Here is a 19,194-nt window from a genome sequence, read left to right on the forward strand (position 1 = left end):
ATATCTGCAGTTTCATTAATACTGTCTAAAATGTACACTGTAAGACAAGTTAATGGTAACCAGCACCTAAAATATAGTTTCCCCATATATATATTAATGCAAATGATTAAATAAAACAATTTTGTAATTGTACTAATAAAAACACATTAAGAATTATATATTAATTTTTAAAAAACTATTTTTAATTTTCATGAAATACACACATAAAAATAAATATACTATTTTGTCATTTTAACAATAAAAAGAATTAGCCTCATTTAATTCTTTCTAAGCCTCATTTAGTTCTAGCACCTTTTATGAATTTTGGGAAATCTTGGTCAGCATTTTTTATAACCTGGTATGGTTTTTTTTTTTTTAATTTTAATGGCAAAATCTAACACAGGTGTCCTGGGTATACAAATGTGATGAATAGTCTGAAATATTTTCATTTTCAAATATCTATCTAGAGATGCTCCACCTGTCACCTGTGCTGGTAGATCCAGCTTTATGATTAAAAACATCTGCTGTTCAGACAATGGTTTCTCTATGTTCTCTAGATCTCAGAAATAAGCTTTCAAATTGAACATAGTGAGTGACAAATAGAGTTCCCCAACTACATTTACTCACAGAAGCTACTTTAAAACTTGTACTGTAACTGACAAGCTACAAGCTAAACACTCTCCTAAAATGTTTTCTATCTTTATTTATCATGTAGCTTTGGGAAGTCCATTTCATTCTTTTAAAGGCAGGGTTGGAGATTTGTTCCAGAAACATTCTTGTTATACTGGTTGAAAGTCTCTTCACACCTGATAGCAATCCCAAAGTTAGGTGGTCTAAATGTATTTACATGTGTGTGTATATGTATATCGTCTGTGGCGTGGGGCCATAAAATGTTCATCCAATCATAGCATTCGGTCTGAATGCAATGATACAATATTTTACCTGCCTTTCAACATATGAATTTCCATACCTCCGCGCACCTGCTCGCGCAGACATCACACGTCATCAGTGCGTTTCATGCAGAATTAGACAGACGTCAGTCACAGAGCAGCGCAAACGAAACAGCAGCCGCCTTTAACAGTTCCTCCTGATCCAAAACAACCAGATTATGCTGCGTTCACACCATAACTACTTTAATTTGGAAGAGATGGAAACCCGTGACGTTATACTCGGAGCGGTTCGTGACTCGAATTTGCATTTCAATGGCAACACTATCAACAGTCAGGTGGTACAGGTCAGTGCTCTATGTTCATTATTATAGTAATGTTATGTGCTTTGAGACATGAGGTAGTTTAACGCCGTCTCTCGTGACGCTTTGCTGCTTCATGCGTTTTGAAGGAGGCGTGGCTTTGGAGACACTCAGAAGGGAGGGTGGGATCAAATGCTTTCAAAGCTAGCTTGCTAATGCTAGCCTTCCCGAAAATTGCCTACCCTAAACAGGTTTATTTGAATGGTCAAGTAAACAAACTGGTTCAAACAAAGAGTCACAAATTCATTTTATACGCAGCGTGGCATTCTATCTATCTATCTATCTATCTATCGTTCTATCTATCATTCTATCGTTCTGTCTATTTATTGTTCTATCTATCGCTCTATTTATTTTCTCTTGACTCTTCTAAAAAGTAATTTGTTGCTACAAATAAAATGTAGTTAAAGAGGCAATAAATAAATATGAAAGATATATTGATTATTATATTTTCAGTATTATAAAATCTTAAGTCGTAAATGTAGTCATGAACAGCAATATTTCAAATATTTTGCGACAAAAATGATTCGGGATATTTCACACAAATCTGCTATCCATGCACATGCATGCTGGTACATTATAAATGTTCCAACATAATTTACATGGAAGGACATTTAGTTTGTAAAACATAAAGTATGCATTTCCATTCGAGTACAAAGCTAAGCAAGTAGTTCTGTGCTTTCTTTCAGAACATTTTCAATTTGGGCGCAGTGCCTGCGAGACATTTGCCTCCTGGTATTGACCAAGAGCTTCCACCTCTGAAGTGAATCTTAACTCATCTTCGCTTTGATGTATAAATAGGTTCTTCATGCTTGTTAGACTTGCGTATCTCACTTTGAGCTCAGCTCCGCCCTCTCTTGTCATCCTGGCTGCTCGTACACCTTGGGGAATCCATTCTGCTGTTGTCAAGGGAGCCCCGGATTACCATTATAAAGATGGAGTTGACGGGAACAGTGGAGAGCAGCATGTGGAGGAGCTCCCCGTCTCGTCTGAACAGTAAATACAGTATAGCGAGACGCTAGACCTGTAGCCTTGGCCCTCGGGCCTCTTCTTAATCCGTCCCGACTGTGTCCGGACCCCCTGTCAGGACAGTGGGGTGGGGGTGTGAGAGGGAGAGGGTAGAGGTACACCAGCTGGTTTGGTGCCTCCTGGCAGTGGCTTGATCTGCCATCTGTCCGACCCTGCCAAAAACACACCCATTGATTTCCCAATTCGTGTTCCTCCCCTTGCTTGTTCCAGGACAGGTGAGACTTAGCATGAAAGCATATGTCTTAGGGATGGGTCAAGATGCTCCAACAATCAACTAGTCAGGTTTATCTAGATTCACCTTTGCATATAGCAATTGCCTAACAACACTGAAATCAACTTAACAACGTCCTAGAAACAACCCAAAACACCTGCCTACACTGAACATTAAGTTTTTTTTTTTTTAATCTGCGTGCAAAAACTTGCAAAAGAAAAATGAAGTAAATTTCTCATATGGAATTAAGTCAAATCTACTTAACTAAGTTAAGTAAAATTAACAAAGAAAATAAGTAACTGTAACTTGGCCAGTTGAAGATACTTTGCAACACTCTGTTTTAAGTACATTTTACGCAAACAATATAGCACTGAATTAAGCCATGCTTTTAAAGTAGAACATCTAAGGAAATAATATAGTAGATATTATGTAGACAACATTTCTACATAATAGAAATAATATGGTGCCTATTGCCTATACCCGAACACAGAGACCTCAATTGGTACACAATAACTGTAATATCTGATGGATCATTTTTGAGTATGAATGTCATTTTGAGTACAAAATTAATACAAAACAGCAAGTTACTAAACCTAACGACAAAAGCAATGATAAAACAGTGGAAATACAGCTGGAAAACAATGAAAAATGCAACCTTGTTCATTATTAATGCCCCAGTGCATGATGGAAACACCAGTATCAGAAAGTTGAGTAGGTTTTACTTAATTTTATAACGTTGATGTTTACATTGATGTTTCATTTCTACAAGCTTAAATTTAATACTAATAGAGAACTTACTTTTTTTTTTTTTTTCTTGCCTGAACTAACCTATTCAGATAGATATTACATTTGTTTTTTCTATAGTAAAAGTTTTTTCTCAGCAAACACCACTCACATTTTCTTTGAAAAATGTACATGTCTAGTTATTATTATTTCTACATTTAATTAGACATTAGGCATACGTATAAGCATACTTATTCATACAGTGTTATAAATAAATTGCAAATTATTCACAAGAATATTGAGGTAAAACTATTTTAATACGTTTAGTATTGGAACAACCACAAAAAGTTCTTACTTTTCTCACCCATCTGTTTTATATCTGCCAGCAGATAATATTGAGACGGCGCCAATACAATCAAACCCACATTGTGTTTCAGGCCAAATGGAATATTGATAGAAGATCCAAGAAGATCAGATTTCAGGTCACACGGTTTTCCTAATAGTTTTTTTTTTTTTTCTTTCTTTCTTTTTTTTTCTCCTTTAGGTGTTTCTCTCGATCCGATCACTTGGCACTGCACATGAAGAGGCACATCTGAGGAGGAGGAGGACGAGGCGGAGGTGGCAAAATGGCGAGGTGAAGGAAGAGACAGAGAGAAGGTAGAGGGAGAGAAAGAGAGGGATTATGGGCAGGAGCCAGATACCACTCAAGCCGTTCGCTCATCCCACCAGACAGAGGGACCCCCGTGAGGGACCGATAGAGGGCCACGATCGATCGATTAGACCAGCTCTTGAGTTTTGGTCTGCGAGATGCGATTCACTTCTGAAAGTCAGAGGTCTACAGATCTGAGAAGGTGGTACGACAGCTTATGTCACTCAAAGACAATGTGCTTAAGTAGGTATTAATCAAAACATCAATGACTCGATTTAGTTACTACTATTATTGCGTTCCTTCGTCTCCGAGATCCATTTAACGTTTTAGTCAATGTTATTCAAAGTATGTCTTACGCATATTGTCACAAACTGACAAAAGCTACCATTGCACCTGATTTGATTTACTGCACCGTGCGGGACGTGTCCTGAATGCTTCTCCTGGAGAACCTTTGGAGAATATCATAGTGATAGGACGTCAATCCAAGGAGATGGATTTTTTTTTTTTTTTTTTTTTTCCATTTTGAGCAAGGATTATCTTTCTGCTTTGATCCCGCCAAGCCACAGCCAAGATCTAAAGTGGAACGTCCATCCGGAGAAATCTGGATTTCAAAGGTGAGAGGCGACCAAGTGGAATCAGCCATCACTCAAATGTGAATCTGACTGGGGGCAGTGGAGGAAACTCTCTCACCTTCTTCATAGACAGACAAATCTCTCTCTTTCACGTCCCTTCCTGCCAACCAACAGCTGCGCAGCGACACTTTGAGACTTTTTATAAAAGAAAAAAAAAAATTAAGGAAGAGATCTTTTTGAATGATGACTATGTTATATAATTCAGAAGACTTCTTTTTTTGCTTTTCTCCTGTGGATGTGTACAAAATATAAAAATAAAAATAAATAAAAATGGACCAAAAAAACTGCCATATGCACAAGAATAGTGGATTCTGCACTGGCACAGACCCCCATCTGAGGTGGACTTGATTTCTATAGAAAACAAACTTTTAGTGGCGAAAAAAGAAGAGCAATGTTGTTGTTGCACACGTTTTGAGCATTCCTCAACATTATTTATGACCCATGAAACATTATCCCATAAACTTGGGTTCCTTTGGGATTTCTAGGACTAGCATGAAATGAGAAAAGCACCATGGTTTATCTGCGGACTTCACAACATAATAATGACTTCCATCATTCAAGGCAGAGATTTGCGATCACAAAGTTTAGGTTTTTGTAAATGCATCACAGTATGTCTCAAAAAAACTGGACAGACATTTCCAACCAGTTATTTTAGTTTGGACAGATGGAAGCATCATAAGAAACATGCATGTTGTGTGTTTCGTTGGTCCTGCAGGTGACATCTTCATGTTTAAACTTTGTGATGGGTTTTTTTCTTTCTTCTTTTTTTTTCTTTCTAACATTACATATCTGTCTGCCTTGCGTTCCTGGTAAAAAAAAAAAAAAAAAAAGTCTGTACAGTGTGAAAAACGTATAGTTAAAGTGAGGTTTAAATTACAACGTACAATCAAGTGTGGGATGGAAAGTGTTCCTGAATGTAAAGCTGTTTGATTGTGGACGGCCCTGCACTTATGCAATCATTCAGACCACTGAAAGGCCTGATCTGCTGAAGATAGATCCCACTGTGGCTCATGCATAAAGGCTTGTTGATGAAGGAATAACTTGCATAAAGTGAAAAATCTATCATTTACTCACCCTCATGTCTTTCCAAACCTGTATGGCTTTCTTTCTTCAAGGGAACGATGTTTTGAAGAATTTCCATAGCGCTCTGTTTTGGTTTTTTTCCTACAATGAAAAACAGGAATGGGGAGCTGTCAAGCTAAAACAACAACAACACAAAGCCCTATAAAAATGGTCCATGTGACTATATTTCAAGACTTCAATGTCTAAAACAGACCAAAATTTAACCCGTTATTCACAACAATCTTGCTTTCTGCAGTAGCTCTTGAATCTCATCCTCACTTCCAGATATTCAAACTTGCACATACAAACAGTTACAAGACATGCGAAAACCACAGGCTTTGAGGAGTCATTGACTTCAAAACTGTTACAACGTATCTTCATGCATACATTTTGCATGAAAATCTTTCAAAGAAATGTAATATTTCAGATTTTTCTTGGAATATAAATCATATGGTATGGAGCCCCGCACATCACATGGACAAATATATATATATATAGTATATTTTCTCGTTTTATTAAATCATGGCCACAATTTACTAATTCGTTTATTTGTTTTAGTTAAATCATGGTCAGGAAATAAGAATTCGTTCCCACAATTTAATTTGTTCCCTCGTTTTCATAAATTGTGGCCACGTTGATCTAATTCATTCACTTGTTTTGATTTAACTAAAACAAGGGAACTAATTATTACAATGTGGACACGATTTAGTAAAACGAGGAAACAAATTATTATACTGTGTGCACAATTTGCTTAAAACAAGGGAGCGAATTAGTATAACGTGCTGACGCATTAGTAAATTGTGGGATTGTATAGTTCATTCGTGGCCACATTATTACCTAGTTCTGGCATGAAACTCTAGATGGTGCAGGCTGATAAGTCTTTGACTCATTTGGTAGCGATCACATCGTCATCTACATAGCACAGCTGATTGGTTGTTGTTGCATCAGCGTCCAATGAGCTGCGGCTCAACATTCAAACAAGAACCGGTAGTGTTGCTGTTATCAGTCTGCAGTGTGCTTTCAGAAACCCTCCACCTTCCCCAGCTCCACCTGTATAGATCTGCTATGGGGGTTAATTCATGTATGTTACATGTGCAGCAGCATCAGCTTGTCTTACTTGCTCACAGCAATGTCTGTGAATGCATTGGCAGTAGCAATTATCGGTACTTGCTCTGCAGAAGCAGCGTAGCAGATCTATTCCACCAAGACCAAATACATTAACATTGCCATGCCAATCTCTATTACCATACCAATCTCCCGAGAGATGTCATGACAGAATACGTTTTTTTTTCCTGCATGCCAGGGCTCCGTTACTGACTTCCTTTGGTCTTTTTTTGTTGTTTTTTGGAGCAGCATAATTGACATTAATAATTAATATTTAACATTCTGCTAAAAGAAAGTCATACAGGTTTGGACCCGGCATGAGGTTGAGTGAATGATTTTTTCATTTGAATTTTTGTGCGAACTATCCCTTTTCCCCCAAATCCTGTCATATAGTGGTTTTGTGCGCATTGTGGTGTAAACAACATGTGTATGATCAAACTCAGAGGCCCAGATGTGAAGATGTATAAAATGAGCGCAGCAAACCTAGATTTATTTTTAACTATTGCATACTGTATATAAACATCAAGATGCTCATATTGATGCTTTGGCTTGTTCAAAGATTTCTAAACCCTAAACAGAATCAATTGAATTTTAAACGGATAACCATTTGCATATTGCTTAAGATAAGTTTTAACCATATTTATAGATAAAAAATAAAATAAAAAAACATCTGGTTCATTTCACCCCAAAATAGGTGATGGACAAGGATTTTCATGTCTTGTTCAAGCCGTCTGGTCACCTGTCAGTTCCTTCCTCTCACTCACTTGTCTAACACAGACCAACAGGGAGGCACGTGTGACAGAACGGCAGTATGGGTAATGAGAGGGGAATTGGGCTCTCCCAGCACTGGCTGCCCCCTCAATGGGGCGGAACGGAGTAGGACCGCACTGGGGGTCACACGCCACACTTGTGCTGACCGGGAGATCTTATCGCGGCCGCCCGACACAGTCAATTTCACCATGTAGCCGGGTGTCAGCTTACCTCCCTCCCTGGCCACATTAGCTCCATGAAAAATAACAAAGACACAAGGTCACTGGATTCCAGAGCCGAGCCGCTCGCATCCAATGCCCTCAAGAGACCATCGCACACGACGGGTTCGGACTAAAATCTAGTGCAAGACACTTCTCTGGTTCAGAGAGGGTTTAAGACCACAATCTGAAATGTTACAATTTATCTTCTAAATTTGATGATTATGGGCTATGCAAACTAGGAAGCAAAGCATTGTTTCGATTTTCAAAGGGAGTTTTTGGCGAGAAGGATAACGCATATGAGAAAGTGATTATCACAAAACCTGTCAAGAACATGCTTGGATCATATTTCACCTCAAAAACCAAAATAAATAAGAAATCATATTTGTGATACGGAATCACTCCATTGTGATACATTACCGGACAAAAGTTTGGAATTTTTTTTTTTTAACTATCATAATTCATAATTTTTATGAATTCATACATTTTTAATTATATATTTTTTTATTATTATTTAAAAAAAACTATCTCAATCAACAACAACAATAAAAAGAAAAATGATGTTATATTTTAATATATTTTTAATGTAATTTATTCCTTTAATGGCAAAGCTGCATTTTTAGTAATTAATTAATTTTACTTTTAATAATTTGACAACTTTAAAATTGTAATAATATTTCACAATATTACTATTTTAAAGTATTTTTGTTCAAATAAAATGCAGCCTTGGTGAGCATAAGACACTTTTCCCTAAATAAAGTTATTCGTCATGTTACTGTACAGTATGTTGTACTGCTGTCATGCTGATTTTTTTGTTTTTTTTAAATCATTTTGTTCATGAGAAGTTGGATATAAAATGTGTTTAATTATCATGAAAATGTCACAAATCTTAATTTGAGGGTGTAATATGACCTGGGCGTTTCTTTTCAGGTTTTGTGAGGATTCACAGTGTATACCTGCAAATGGATACAAACAGTGTTCTGTCACAAGTCTTGTGCTAAACTTCGCATTGAGCTTGTCAAGTTATTGACATATGATGTTTACTAGTAGTTTTCCTTGTGGACTTCTGACCATTTGTTCACTTTAAGTGCACCTTTCCCTTAAAATCCTTCTTTAACACCCTCCAGCAGGACCAATTAGGGATGTTACCTTGGCAAAAACTAACTAATGAGTTTGTCTTAATGGCCCCGAGAAGCCCCACAGAGAAGCTTGTTGTCTGCTTTTTGGGGGCTTGTTTCATGTGCACCGTCTTTTCTCAAGTGTGTATAAACCTTGTATGTTACCCACTTAAACAGCTTTTAAATCGCACAGACAACTTACTGACCTTTTTGCTGTGGGATAATGCAATTATTCGTAATTACCAATGCACACTTACAGGTACATTTTTACATTCTACAATGTAAGATTTACATCCTAAAGTTCTGGCACGAGACACTACTACACATGCAGGGAACACTAAATTAGGAGTTTGAATGCATTTCATTTCTCGTGAAACTATGATTAGTCTGTTTTAGAGGTCTGTACATTGTTTTTGGATTGTCTGTACATTCATGTTAGCAGCTGATCTCCATTCGCTCATTGTCTTTTTCTTTTCTGTGCCCTTCTATTGCTCAAAACGCTGTGCTAAAAGCTTCCAAATGGATGGTATGAAGCTGATAGAGTGATTTCCAATGTTTGTTGCACTCGTAGTGTAGTTTTCCGGTTAAAGGCTTTTTTTCCACACTTCCTGCTGTAAATGAAATCCGTTCCGATCCCTCTGCTTTTTGCAGGCATTTCATGCTTTCCTCTTTGCTTCTATTTATGCCGTTTTTTATTTTTATTTTTGGTTTTATTTGCTGTAAAAAGTGTTTGCATATATTATTTGTATTATATGATGTTAGTATGACAATGTTCTTTATTAAGGAAAAAGGAAAAGAGTTTATTTTTGTTACTGGTTTGTTTCATAATTCTTTTTTAAATTGGTATTGTAATATATCTATGCAAGAACTGTTAAGTGAAGCATTTTTATTTAAGAATGTCATTATGTGTAATAAATGGTAGAATCTTATTGATATTGTAGTCTGCTTTTTTTTTCCCCTAAATGTCCCAAAGTTGAAGTTAGAAGGTCTTGGTTCTATAGAACACCCAGTCTATTTCGTAAAGGAATGTAAAGTATTGCTGATGGAATTTCTATCCTAATTTAAACCACAAATACTAAAACAAACCTCTAACAATCCACTAAGAATCAAATCAAATCCTGCTGGCTGGCTGCATATTTTCAGGTCCAGAATTTCACTTTATCCAGTAGAAATTATATACCTACAAGGCCGTAATGTTGGATTTACAACTTGGAAGCTTGCATGGAAATCCACATGTAGACGCACATGACTCTGAGGAGATTAATGTACACAATTAATGATAAATATTCACTTTAAACAATACAATATCATTGACTCAAGTTACTGAATTACATGGTGATTAACTTGTTTAGCAAAAGTTGGATGTGCATATAAAACGCTGTACATTACCTTGATGATATTCATACACCTGCAAATCAAATGTTTCAACACAATGAAACACGATATGGTCAGCAGTGGATAGACATCAAGCATGAATATCCTGTATAAACCCTAATGCTCAAAATAATTAACTGGTTTGAGTTGTGTAAACTTAAATTAAATGAGTTCAGTCAAAAACTTTACTCAAAGTATTTAGAACTTTCTTTTTCTTTTGAGTTCACAAAACTGACACATTTAAAGTGATCAGAATTGTTTCATTGTTTTGATTTTTATGAACTTCTTTTAATTTAGACAAACTTAAATTGAACTGAAACTGGGCTGGGATTTTCTATTTCCCAGCATGCTTTGCCATCACAGCTGAAAGGAAAAGTAAATGCTCAAATCAAGTGTTATATAATGTGCTTTTTGTTGTTGTTTTTTAGCAAGATTAATGGTGTTAGTTAATTAGTGGTGTATAGTGTTTTGCTATATGCTACTTTAGAAGAGTTTCTGTTATGTTGGGTTTTTGGGTTGTTTCTATCATGGTGACGAGTGGAGCATGAGCTTGGTTTGAGAATGTTCTATATTGCTGTACTCATTCAGCAATAACTATGCTATGCTAACGCTATCACAGTTACCAATTAGCTAGATAAATCAAATATTTTAAGTGCAATTAAAATGCATGAGTACAAAATAAATAAACTGCCAGTTCTGCATACTTAAAAAAAAATAAAAAATTATGTAACTGACATTTTTTGAGTTTTACAAACTTATCCGGGTTTACAGTGCAACTTTTGATTAAATACAGCATTATATGGAAGCTTGTTTCCGCCACAGAATAAAACATTATAAAAGATAATTGCGACTTTTTATCTCACAATTGCGAGTTTACATCTCGCAATTCTGACTTTATTTCTCAGAATTGCGAGATATAAAGTCAGAATTGCGTGAAATAAAGTCGCAATTGCGTCTTATAAAGTCAAAATTCTGACTTTTTTTCTCGCAATTGCGACTTTATATCTCACAATTCTGACTTCATAACATGCAATTGCGACTTTATATCATGCAATTCTGACTTTATATCTCACAATTGCGACTTTATTTCTCAGAATTGCTCCTTCATATCTCGCAATTGGGACTTTATATCTCAGAATTGCGACTTTATATCTCGCAATTGCAACTTTATATCTCACAATTGCGACTTTATTTCTCAGAATTGCGACTTTATTTCTCACAATTCTGACTTCATATCTCGCAATTGTGAGATAAAAAGTCGCAATTATTATTATTTATTTATTATTCAGTGGCGGAAACAAGCTTCCATAGCCACAATACTGTTTAAAACAAAAAGTATACACACACACACACACACACACACACATATGCAGTGGATTGAACTTGTTGGTCCTGCACATCCCACAGATGTTCAACTGGATAATTAAGATGTGGGGAATTTGGGGGCCAGGGCAACACCTTGAACTCTTCATCATTTTCCTCAAGCCATTCCTGAACAATGTGTGCAGTGTTCATTATCCTGTTGAAAGAGGCCACTTCCACCAGGGAACACCATTGTCATGATCATGGTCTGCAACAACGTTGCAACACAGTGCATCCTGGTGCCATCACTCCCCAAGGTAAATGGCACACGCACACGGCCGTCCACGTGATGTAAAAGAAAACGAGACCCTTCTTCCACTGCTCCAAGGACCAGGTCAGACACTCGCGTGCCCATTATAGACCTTAATATGTGGCCTTGTTAGGAGATGATCAACGATGTTCACTTCATCTGACTGGTCATAATGTTTTGACTCATATACATATATATATATATATATATATATATATATATATATATATATATATATATATAAAGAGAATATATATGAGAATGAGATTGTTTTGCACCATGGTAATGAAAACTGGGGTTTAAAATGAGTTTAATGAATATAATGCTCCTATCCAAGCCTATATTCAAAATGGTTTTGGATTCTGGACTTGGATTTCGACTCAATCCACATCCACAATTCACACTACAATAGAAATGATAAAAACATTCATAGTTGAAATCATTTGCAAAATCATTTCCCAGATTGTTGTGCATCGGCAGAGAGAAAGAAAAGCAAAAATCTTTTGAGTTACTTGCGCAGTCTCTTGCACTTACTAAACTAATGGCTTCCTTGTAGCTATTTGATTCTTAATTACAACCCGAAGATGCTCATGAATATATGTATGTCTCTTTTTCTCTGTCTCTCCATCTATGCCTCACTATCTCTCCCCATCTGTCTCCATCTGTTTCTGCTACTGTAGTGTAGTCTCTCTCCATCTCTCTCTCTCTCTGTATTTCCCCTCACTCTCTGTGTTGCAAATTTGGAGCGTTGATAACCAAGTTGATGATTTCGCTTCCATTTATTAAGCCTTTGCCCATGACAAACAGATAAAGGGGTAATTCAATAACTAATGGATAATTAGGGTGCAATTACGTACAAGAAAATGGCCTTGCACAGTGTATTAATTCTGCAAATGTATTCGGTATGGGTTATTCCCCAAAGGTTCCTCATCTATAACTAATGTACATAATTGAAACGGGCACCCTCATCTTACGATTCATTCACTTGTATCTGTCTGACTTATTGCCTATCATTTTACAATTATACTGACATGATGGTTCATGTCTAGAGTGCTTTGGGGACTGGGAATCCATTTGCAATACAGAAAAATCTCTGAATATGACATTCCTTTCACTTAAAGGGTGAATCACACAAAGATTACGTCCAGGTCATATTTCACCCCAAAATCAAGAGAAAGAGAATAATAAATCATATTGTGCTTTGTGAAAATTAAGACTATGTTAGGAGGACCATTACAGCATTCGATTCATTAAGCACATTTTTAAATCCCAGTTCTCATTACCATAGTGCAAAACAATCTCATTCTCATTACTATAAGAAATAAACTGGAAAGAAAAGATTTAAAGTCGGCATGAAACGAAGGTTGTGATAGTCTTTTCTTCCCTATTGTGATGTATATCCGAGTATAACGGCTTTTCGAACAAGAAAAAAAAATGTAGGACTTGATTTTGTCTATCGGGAATGGTTGTGGTTTGCTATTGGTCGATCTCATGTGAGTGACAGGTTGTCCCGCCCACATGCCAGTAAACACATCATCAGAGAAGAGAAGAGATGTTGCTGCATGTTCCATACAATATATAATTATTTATGGTAATGAGAATTTGATGGGGAAATGTGCTTTATTTTCATGAAGATCATGCCACAAAATTGCATATAAAATATATGTTTATGTATAACCAGGGCAAAATAGCAACAGGTTGGATGTAAAAGATGTACTCAGCACTGTCTTGTCTTAGTCAGCTCCTGGCCTAGTCAGCGTGTATATGAATGGAAGCGCTCACATTCTGCTTTTGGCTTGGATTCTGCCTATTTGCTTTAAACAAAGACAGTCCCAGGAGAAATATTTCCTCGAAGCAGGGGGAGAGGGGGTGGGAGGATGTGTAAGGGGAGAAAATGACAGAGGAGAGCAGCTCTGGGGCTTTACTGGGGGATGCGCCGGTAAAAGACAGTGACTGGAGAGATAACATGAGACAACCCAGTCGAGGAGTTTGCTTTTAATGTAATCTGAAGATGTTTGATTTGAGACGCTTGGGCTCTGTTTAATTCATTCGTGTCTTGTAATATGCACTTAAAAATGTTGGTGCTTTAAAAAAAACAGTTTATCACTTTATTTACAAAATATTAATCTCAAACGCGCATTCAGACAACAATATCTGCTCTCACGCCAACACAACACGCATGCGGGCGTGGTGCTCTCGTGACATGAGATTAATATTGTGTAAATAAAGTAGTAAAAAATAAGATTTGTGCAAACAAAGCACTTTACTACCTTCCTGGGGCTTGAAAGTGGTAGTTGCGTAGGCTGTCAATGGAGGGACACAAAGCAGATTTCATGAAAAGGATTTGTGTTCTGAAGATGAACGAAAGTCTTACAGGTTTGGAACGACATGAGGGTGAGTAATTAATGACAGAATTTTCATTTTTGGGTGAACTATCCCTTTAATCCCACGGTAGTTCTTTCTTACCGAATGCTCACAATATACTGGCTGAGAGGGGGTAGGGATTCATAACCACTGCTTTGATCATCACACATACATAAAAACATACCCCACGCTGACTGCATAGACTAAACACACAGCCCTTCAACCCCAAGGTCTTCTGAGGACTGCTCTGTGATTCAGTGCGGTCCTGCACATACATATAAAGCAACCTCCCACCGCTGTCTTCATGAACTGCCCTAGACTGTCACTACCCCTTGATCCTGCTTTAAAATTCATCACGATCAAATGTCAGCACTCACACACGCACAGAGAAATACACACATTGCCCTATATCTGCACTGACCTGTTCTCCGATTTCACTTCTCATCATATCACACATATACAGGGGTGGTGTAATGCTTTTCTAGCATAGAGGAAATCTGACCTCACGATGAAACAAACATCCATGAATGCACTACTACATGTTTCGGGCACCAACCTATATGACAAAAAGGGTTCGTTCACCCAAAAATGACTGTCATTAATTACTCACCCTCATGTCGTTCCAAACCTGCAAGACCTTCGTTCATTTTCGGAACACAAATGAAGGTATTTTTCATGAAATCTGAGAGCTTTCTGTCCCTCCATTGACAGCTACGCAACCACCACTTTCAAGCCCCAGAAAGGTAGTGAAGACTTTGTTTAAAATAGTCCATGTGACTACAGTGGTTCAACCTTAATGTTATAAAGTGTCGAGAATACTTTTTGTGCGCAAACCCCCAGAAAGGGTATTGTAAACAAGTGCACAAAAAGTATTTCCGTCGTTCATAACATTAAGGTTGAACCACTGAAGTCACATGGAATATTTTAACAATCTGTTTACTACCTTTCATGGGTCTTGAAAGTGGTAGTTGTGTTGCTGTCTGTGGAGCGACAGAAAGCTCTCAGATTTCATCAAATATACCTTAATTTGTGTTCCAAAGATGAACGAAGGTCTTGCAGGTTTGGAACGACATGAGGGTGAGTATTTTTTTTTTGGGGGGGGGGGTGAACTAACACAGTGTACACACTAACCTTTATTGTAACAACGAACACAGCGTGAGCCGTGATGTGCGATCCACGACCAAATGACTCATATGGAGCTTTTAACGAGTCAGTCACGAGATTCACGAAATGCGCACTTGAGTTGGCCATTATATGCTTGTTCACGCCATAGATATCCATATAAGGCTAGATGTCTTAAGGCGGAGTCTCGAACGGCATCACCGGCGGCCATCTTGCCACAGGGAAGCTTTCTGGCGAGCTCTGTGGTATCTGAAGTAAGGTGAGTGATCAGCACGAACACAAATCCTCTTACCTCGCTGAAATCTTGACGGATTTACAAACGGTTTGGTTTCTTAAGAAACGTTATTAACGTGGCTATAATTCTGAATGCTTGAACATGTTGAACATAATTATTCATATGTATGCAGTGTCATAACTACATCTGACGTTTATAACAAACCAAACCGTTTGAAAATCGGTAGAAAATTGAGCAAGTTATCATTCATCATTGTGTCATCATTGTGTTTTAATGGTGCATATACAAAAGTACATGCACCATTAAAACACAATGATACGAGTGAACGAAGAGCTGTTAAGATGGACATTTTCTGAGAGCTCCTACTTGTAGCCTACTTGTACGTGACCGCTGCAGATTCTCGTAATCTCGCACTACGGTAGGCTATACATATGGCGTGAACGCATCTAAATTCAGTCACACAATGAACTGACTCCCTCACTGAACCACGAGTCATTTGTGGGTTACTTCTGATTCGAGGTGAACTGGAAGCTGGTTTGTGACATCTTTAAACTAAAAATGGAAAAGTTCCCCTTTGTGTTTTTCACATACAGACGACAATGTTGTCAAAACGGTCTTCGTTCACACGGATCCACGAAACCGACTAAAAACGCTGTATTACGCTTATATTATATTATAGTTATTATATTATATTATATTATATATTATAGTTTTCAAAGACTATAAACAAAAACGAACAATTTGAAACCCGTTTTCAAAAGTTTGCATTTTCAGGCCCCAAAAACTCAGTTTCCGTGAAAATGAACGGCATAAAAAGTTTTCTGTTTTTAGTTAAAATCAGTGTCATGTAAATCTGTAATCTTTGTCATCTGTAATCTCAAGTAGCCAATCAAGTATTCTTAAAATTTCTCAAATATTTGATTAATTATATTTTAAGTAATTTTAAGTAAATCCAATTGTCCAATACACATGCCACAATCAGGATAAGTTGAGCAACAGCAGCATCAACTTGGAACTACTTTATTCAAAATACAACTAGAAAAAAAATCTATGTAGGCATATATAGGCCTATAGTATAGGTAGGCTAGATAAAAAATACTACTAATAAAATGTCCCTTCTTCACAGCACATGCTCACTGCAACACTGACTGTTGTTATAAAGGAAACAAGTTTTCCCTGAAGAGCTTTGCAACAACCATTTTATCAAGCAATTTGTGGACTAAAAATGCTTCATTTTAGCAGCCAATTGTTTCTTTTCAGAGTCTGCAGACCTTGAAATTAATTGAATTTGTCATACAGTAACTCCTCATCACAATGTGTTTTCAACATTTGCCATGGGTTTTATAATCTATATTGGGTTTATTATCATATTTTATAATCTATAGTGTGTAATGTACACTCACCTAAAGGATTATTAGGGACACCTGTTCAATTTCTCATTAATGCAATTATCTAATCAACCAATCACATGGCAGTTGCTTCAATGCATTTAGGGGTGTGGTCCTGGTCAAGACAATCTCCTGAACTCCAAACTGAATGTCAGAATGGGAAAGAAAGGTGATTTAAGCAATTTTGAGCGTGGCATGGTTGTTGGTGCCAGACGGGCCGGTCTGAGTATTTCACAATCTGCTCAGTTACTGGGATTTTCACGCACAACCATTTCTAGGGTTTACAAAGAATGGTGTGAAAAGGGAAAAACATCCAGTATGCGGCAGTCCTGTGGGCGAAAATGCCTTGTTGATGCTAGAGGTCAGAGGAGAATGGGCCGACTGATTCAAGCTGATAGAAGAGCAACTTTGACTGAAATAACCACTCGTTACAACCGAGGTATGCAGCAAAGCATTTGTGAAGCCACAACCTTGAGGCGGATGGGCTACAACAGCAGAAGACCCCACCGGGTACCACTCATCTCCACTACAAATAGGAAAAAGAGGCTACAATTTGCACGAGCTCACCAAAATTGGACAGTTGAAGACTGGAAAAATGTTGCCTGGTCTGATGAGTCTCGATTTCTGTTGAGACATTCAGATGGTAGAGTCAGAATTTGGCGTAAACAGAATGAGAACATGGATCCATCATGCCTTGTTACCACTGTGCAGGCTGGTGGTGGTGGTGTAATGGTGTGGGGGATGTTTTCTTGGCACACTTTAGGCCCCTTAGTGCCAATTGGGCATCGTTTAAATGCCACGGCCTACCTGAGCATTGTTTCTGACCATGTCCATCCCTTTATGACCACCGTGTACCCATCCTCTGATGGCTACTTCCAGCAGGATAATGCACCATGTCACAAAGCTCGAATCATTTCAAATTGGTTTCTTGAACAAGACAATTAGTTCACTGTACTAAAACGGCCCCCACAGTCACCAGATCTCAACCCAATAGAGCATCTTTGGGATGTGGTGGAACGGGAGCTTCGTGCCCTGGATGTGCATCCCACAAATCTCCATCAACTGCAAGATGCTATCCTATCAGTATGGGCCAACATTTCTAAAGAATGCTTTCAGCACCTTGTTGAATCAATGCCACGTAGAATTAAGGCAGTTCTGAAGGCGAAAGGGGGTCAAACACAGTATTAGTATGGTGTTCCTAATAATCCTTTAGGTGAGTGTATATTGTGCTAACAGTCTCCAAAATGTATTTTCTTTTTTTTCTTTTTTTTTCGTTTGCCATTTTACTCAAATTTAGGGTGTGTTTACAATTGGCATGTTTGGTTTGATTAAAACGAATCCTGGTGCGATTGCTCTGTTAGTACGGTTCATTTGAATAAGAGTGAACGCTGCCATCCGAATCCTGACTCCTTTACACATTTGATAAGCTCTTCACGAGTTCTCAGCTGGTCAAAATACCATCATATGTAGCTTCGCACATACAACGAGCGCATTTAGCCCAGAACACAGCATTGTTTCAGATGTTCGGTAAGTTCCGTCACCAGATATACGTAATAAAAGCTGACCAATCAGGTTGTGAACATATCCCTATGCCTTAAGGTTCAGTATATTTAGGTTCGGTGTTAAAATGCCAATGTGAACGCCAAGCGATCCAGAACTAAATGTTTTTGTTTTTTCATCCGGACCAAACTAACCAAGCGAACCGAACTACAAGTGCGAACACACCCTTAGATCTAACCTCAAAATGATTTGAGGTAGGCAAATTTGTCATACAGTCCTCAACTCTTTCAGCGTTTCATATTTTGAAAGCTGCGTGAAAAGGAGCGAGGTGATGTGGGATGAAAGAGTGCCATCAATCAAACAGTAGAGTGAAGTCTCTCTCTCTCTCATGTAAAAACCCGACATGTTTGACCTTCACTTTCGCTGGCTGTGTTTGCCGCACGCTGACAGCATATAATCAGTGGAGCGTTTTGTCCTGGCAGTCGTATGAGTACAGTCAATGTTTAATTTATACCAACAGCCTGAATAACGTTGGCACTAGTAGCTTTGTGCCATAGCTCTCAGCTCTTTTTCACTCTCTTTTTTTGTCAGATTGCCGTTTTCTAATGGGGTCTGACAGTCCGTATCAAGTCTGTTTAAACCTTAATTCACCCAGGCACCAAGACAAAGGGGTGAATTCTTCTCCAGCCTAATTGAATTAGTCCTTTAACTGAGAAACTCAGTGTGATTGGAATGAAATATAGGCCTATTCTTCATATACACCACATTTTTCAGGTGTCAACTACTTGTCCGACCAAGCATACATATATAGAATCTGACTGTTTGGTTTCCCATTCTTTCTTTGAAGTGGATATTCACGATTATGAAGCATCAAACTC

The 19,194-nt window shown here is 37.7% G+C and overlaps 1 protein-coding gene across 1 annotated transcript in view; it reads left to right on the forward strand.

Moving 5' to 3' along the window:
• Positions 1-7,990, forward strand: part of klf7a (Kruppel like factor 7a) — a 39,898-nt gene extending 31,908 nt beyond the window's left edge. Inside the window, exon 4 of the mRNA XM_079853134.1 lies at positions 3,733-7,990. Coding sequence (XP_079709260.1) covers positions 3,733-3,784 — 52 coding nt within the window. The 3' untranslated portion in view covers positions 3,785-7,990. The remainder of the gene's footprint in view (positions 1-3,732) is intronic.
• The last annotated feature ends 11,204 nt before the right edge of the window (positions 7,991-19,194 follow it).

The sequence above is a fragment of the Squalius cephalus genome (assembly GCF_949319135.1).
Source record: "Squalius cephalus genome assembly, chromosome: 2".
NCBI classification, from domain to species: domain Eukaryota; kingdom Metazoa; phylum Chordata; class Actinopteri; order Cypriniformes; family Leuciscidae; genus Squalius; species Squalius cephalus.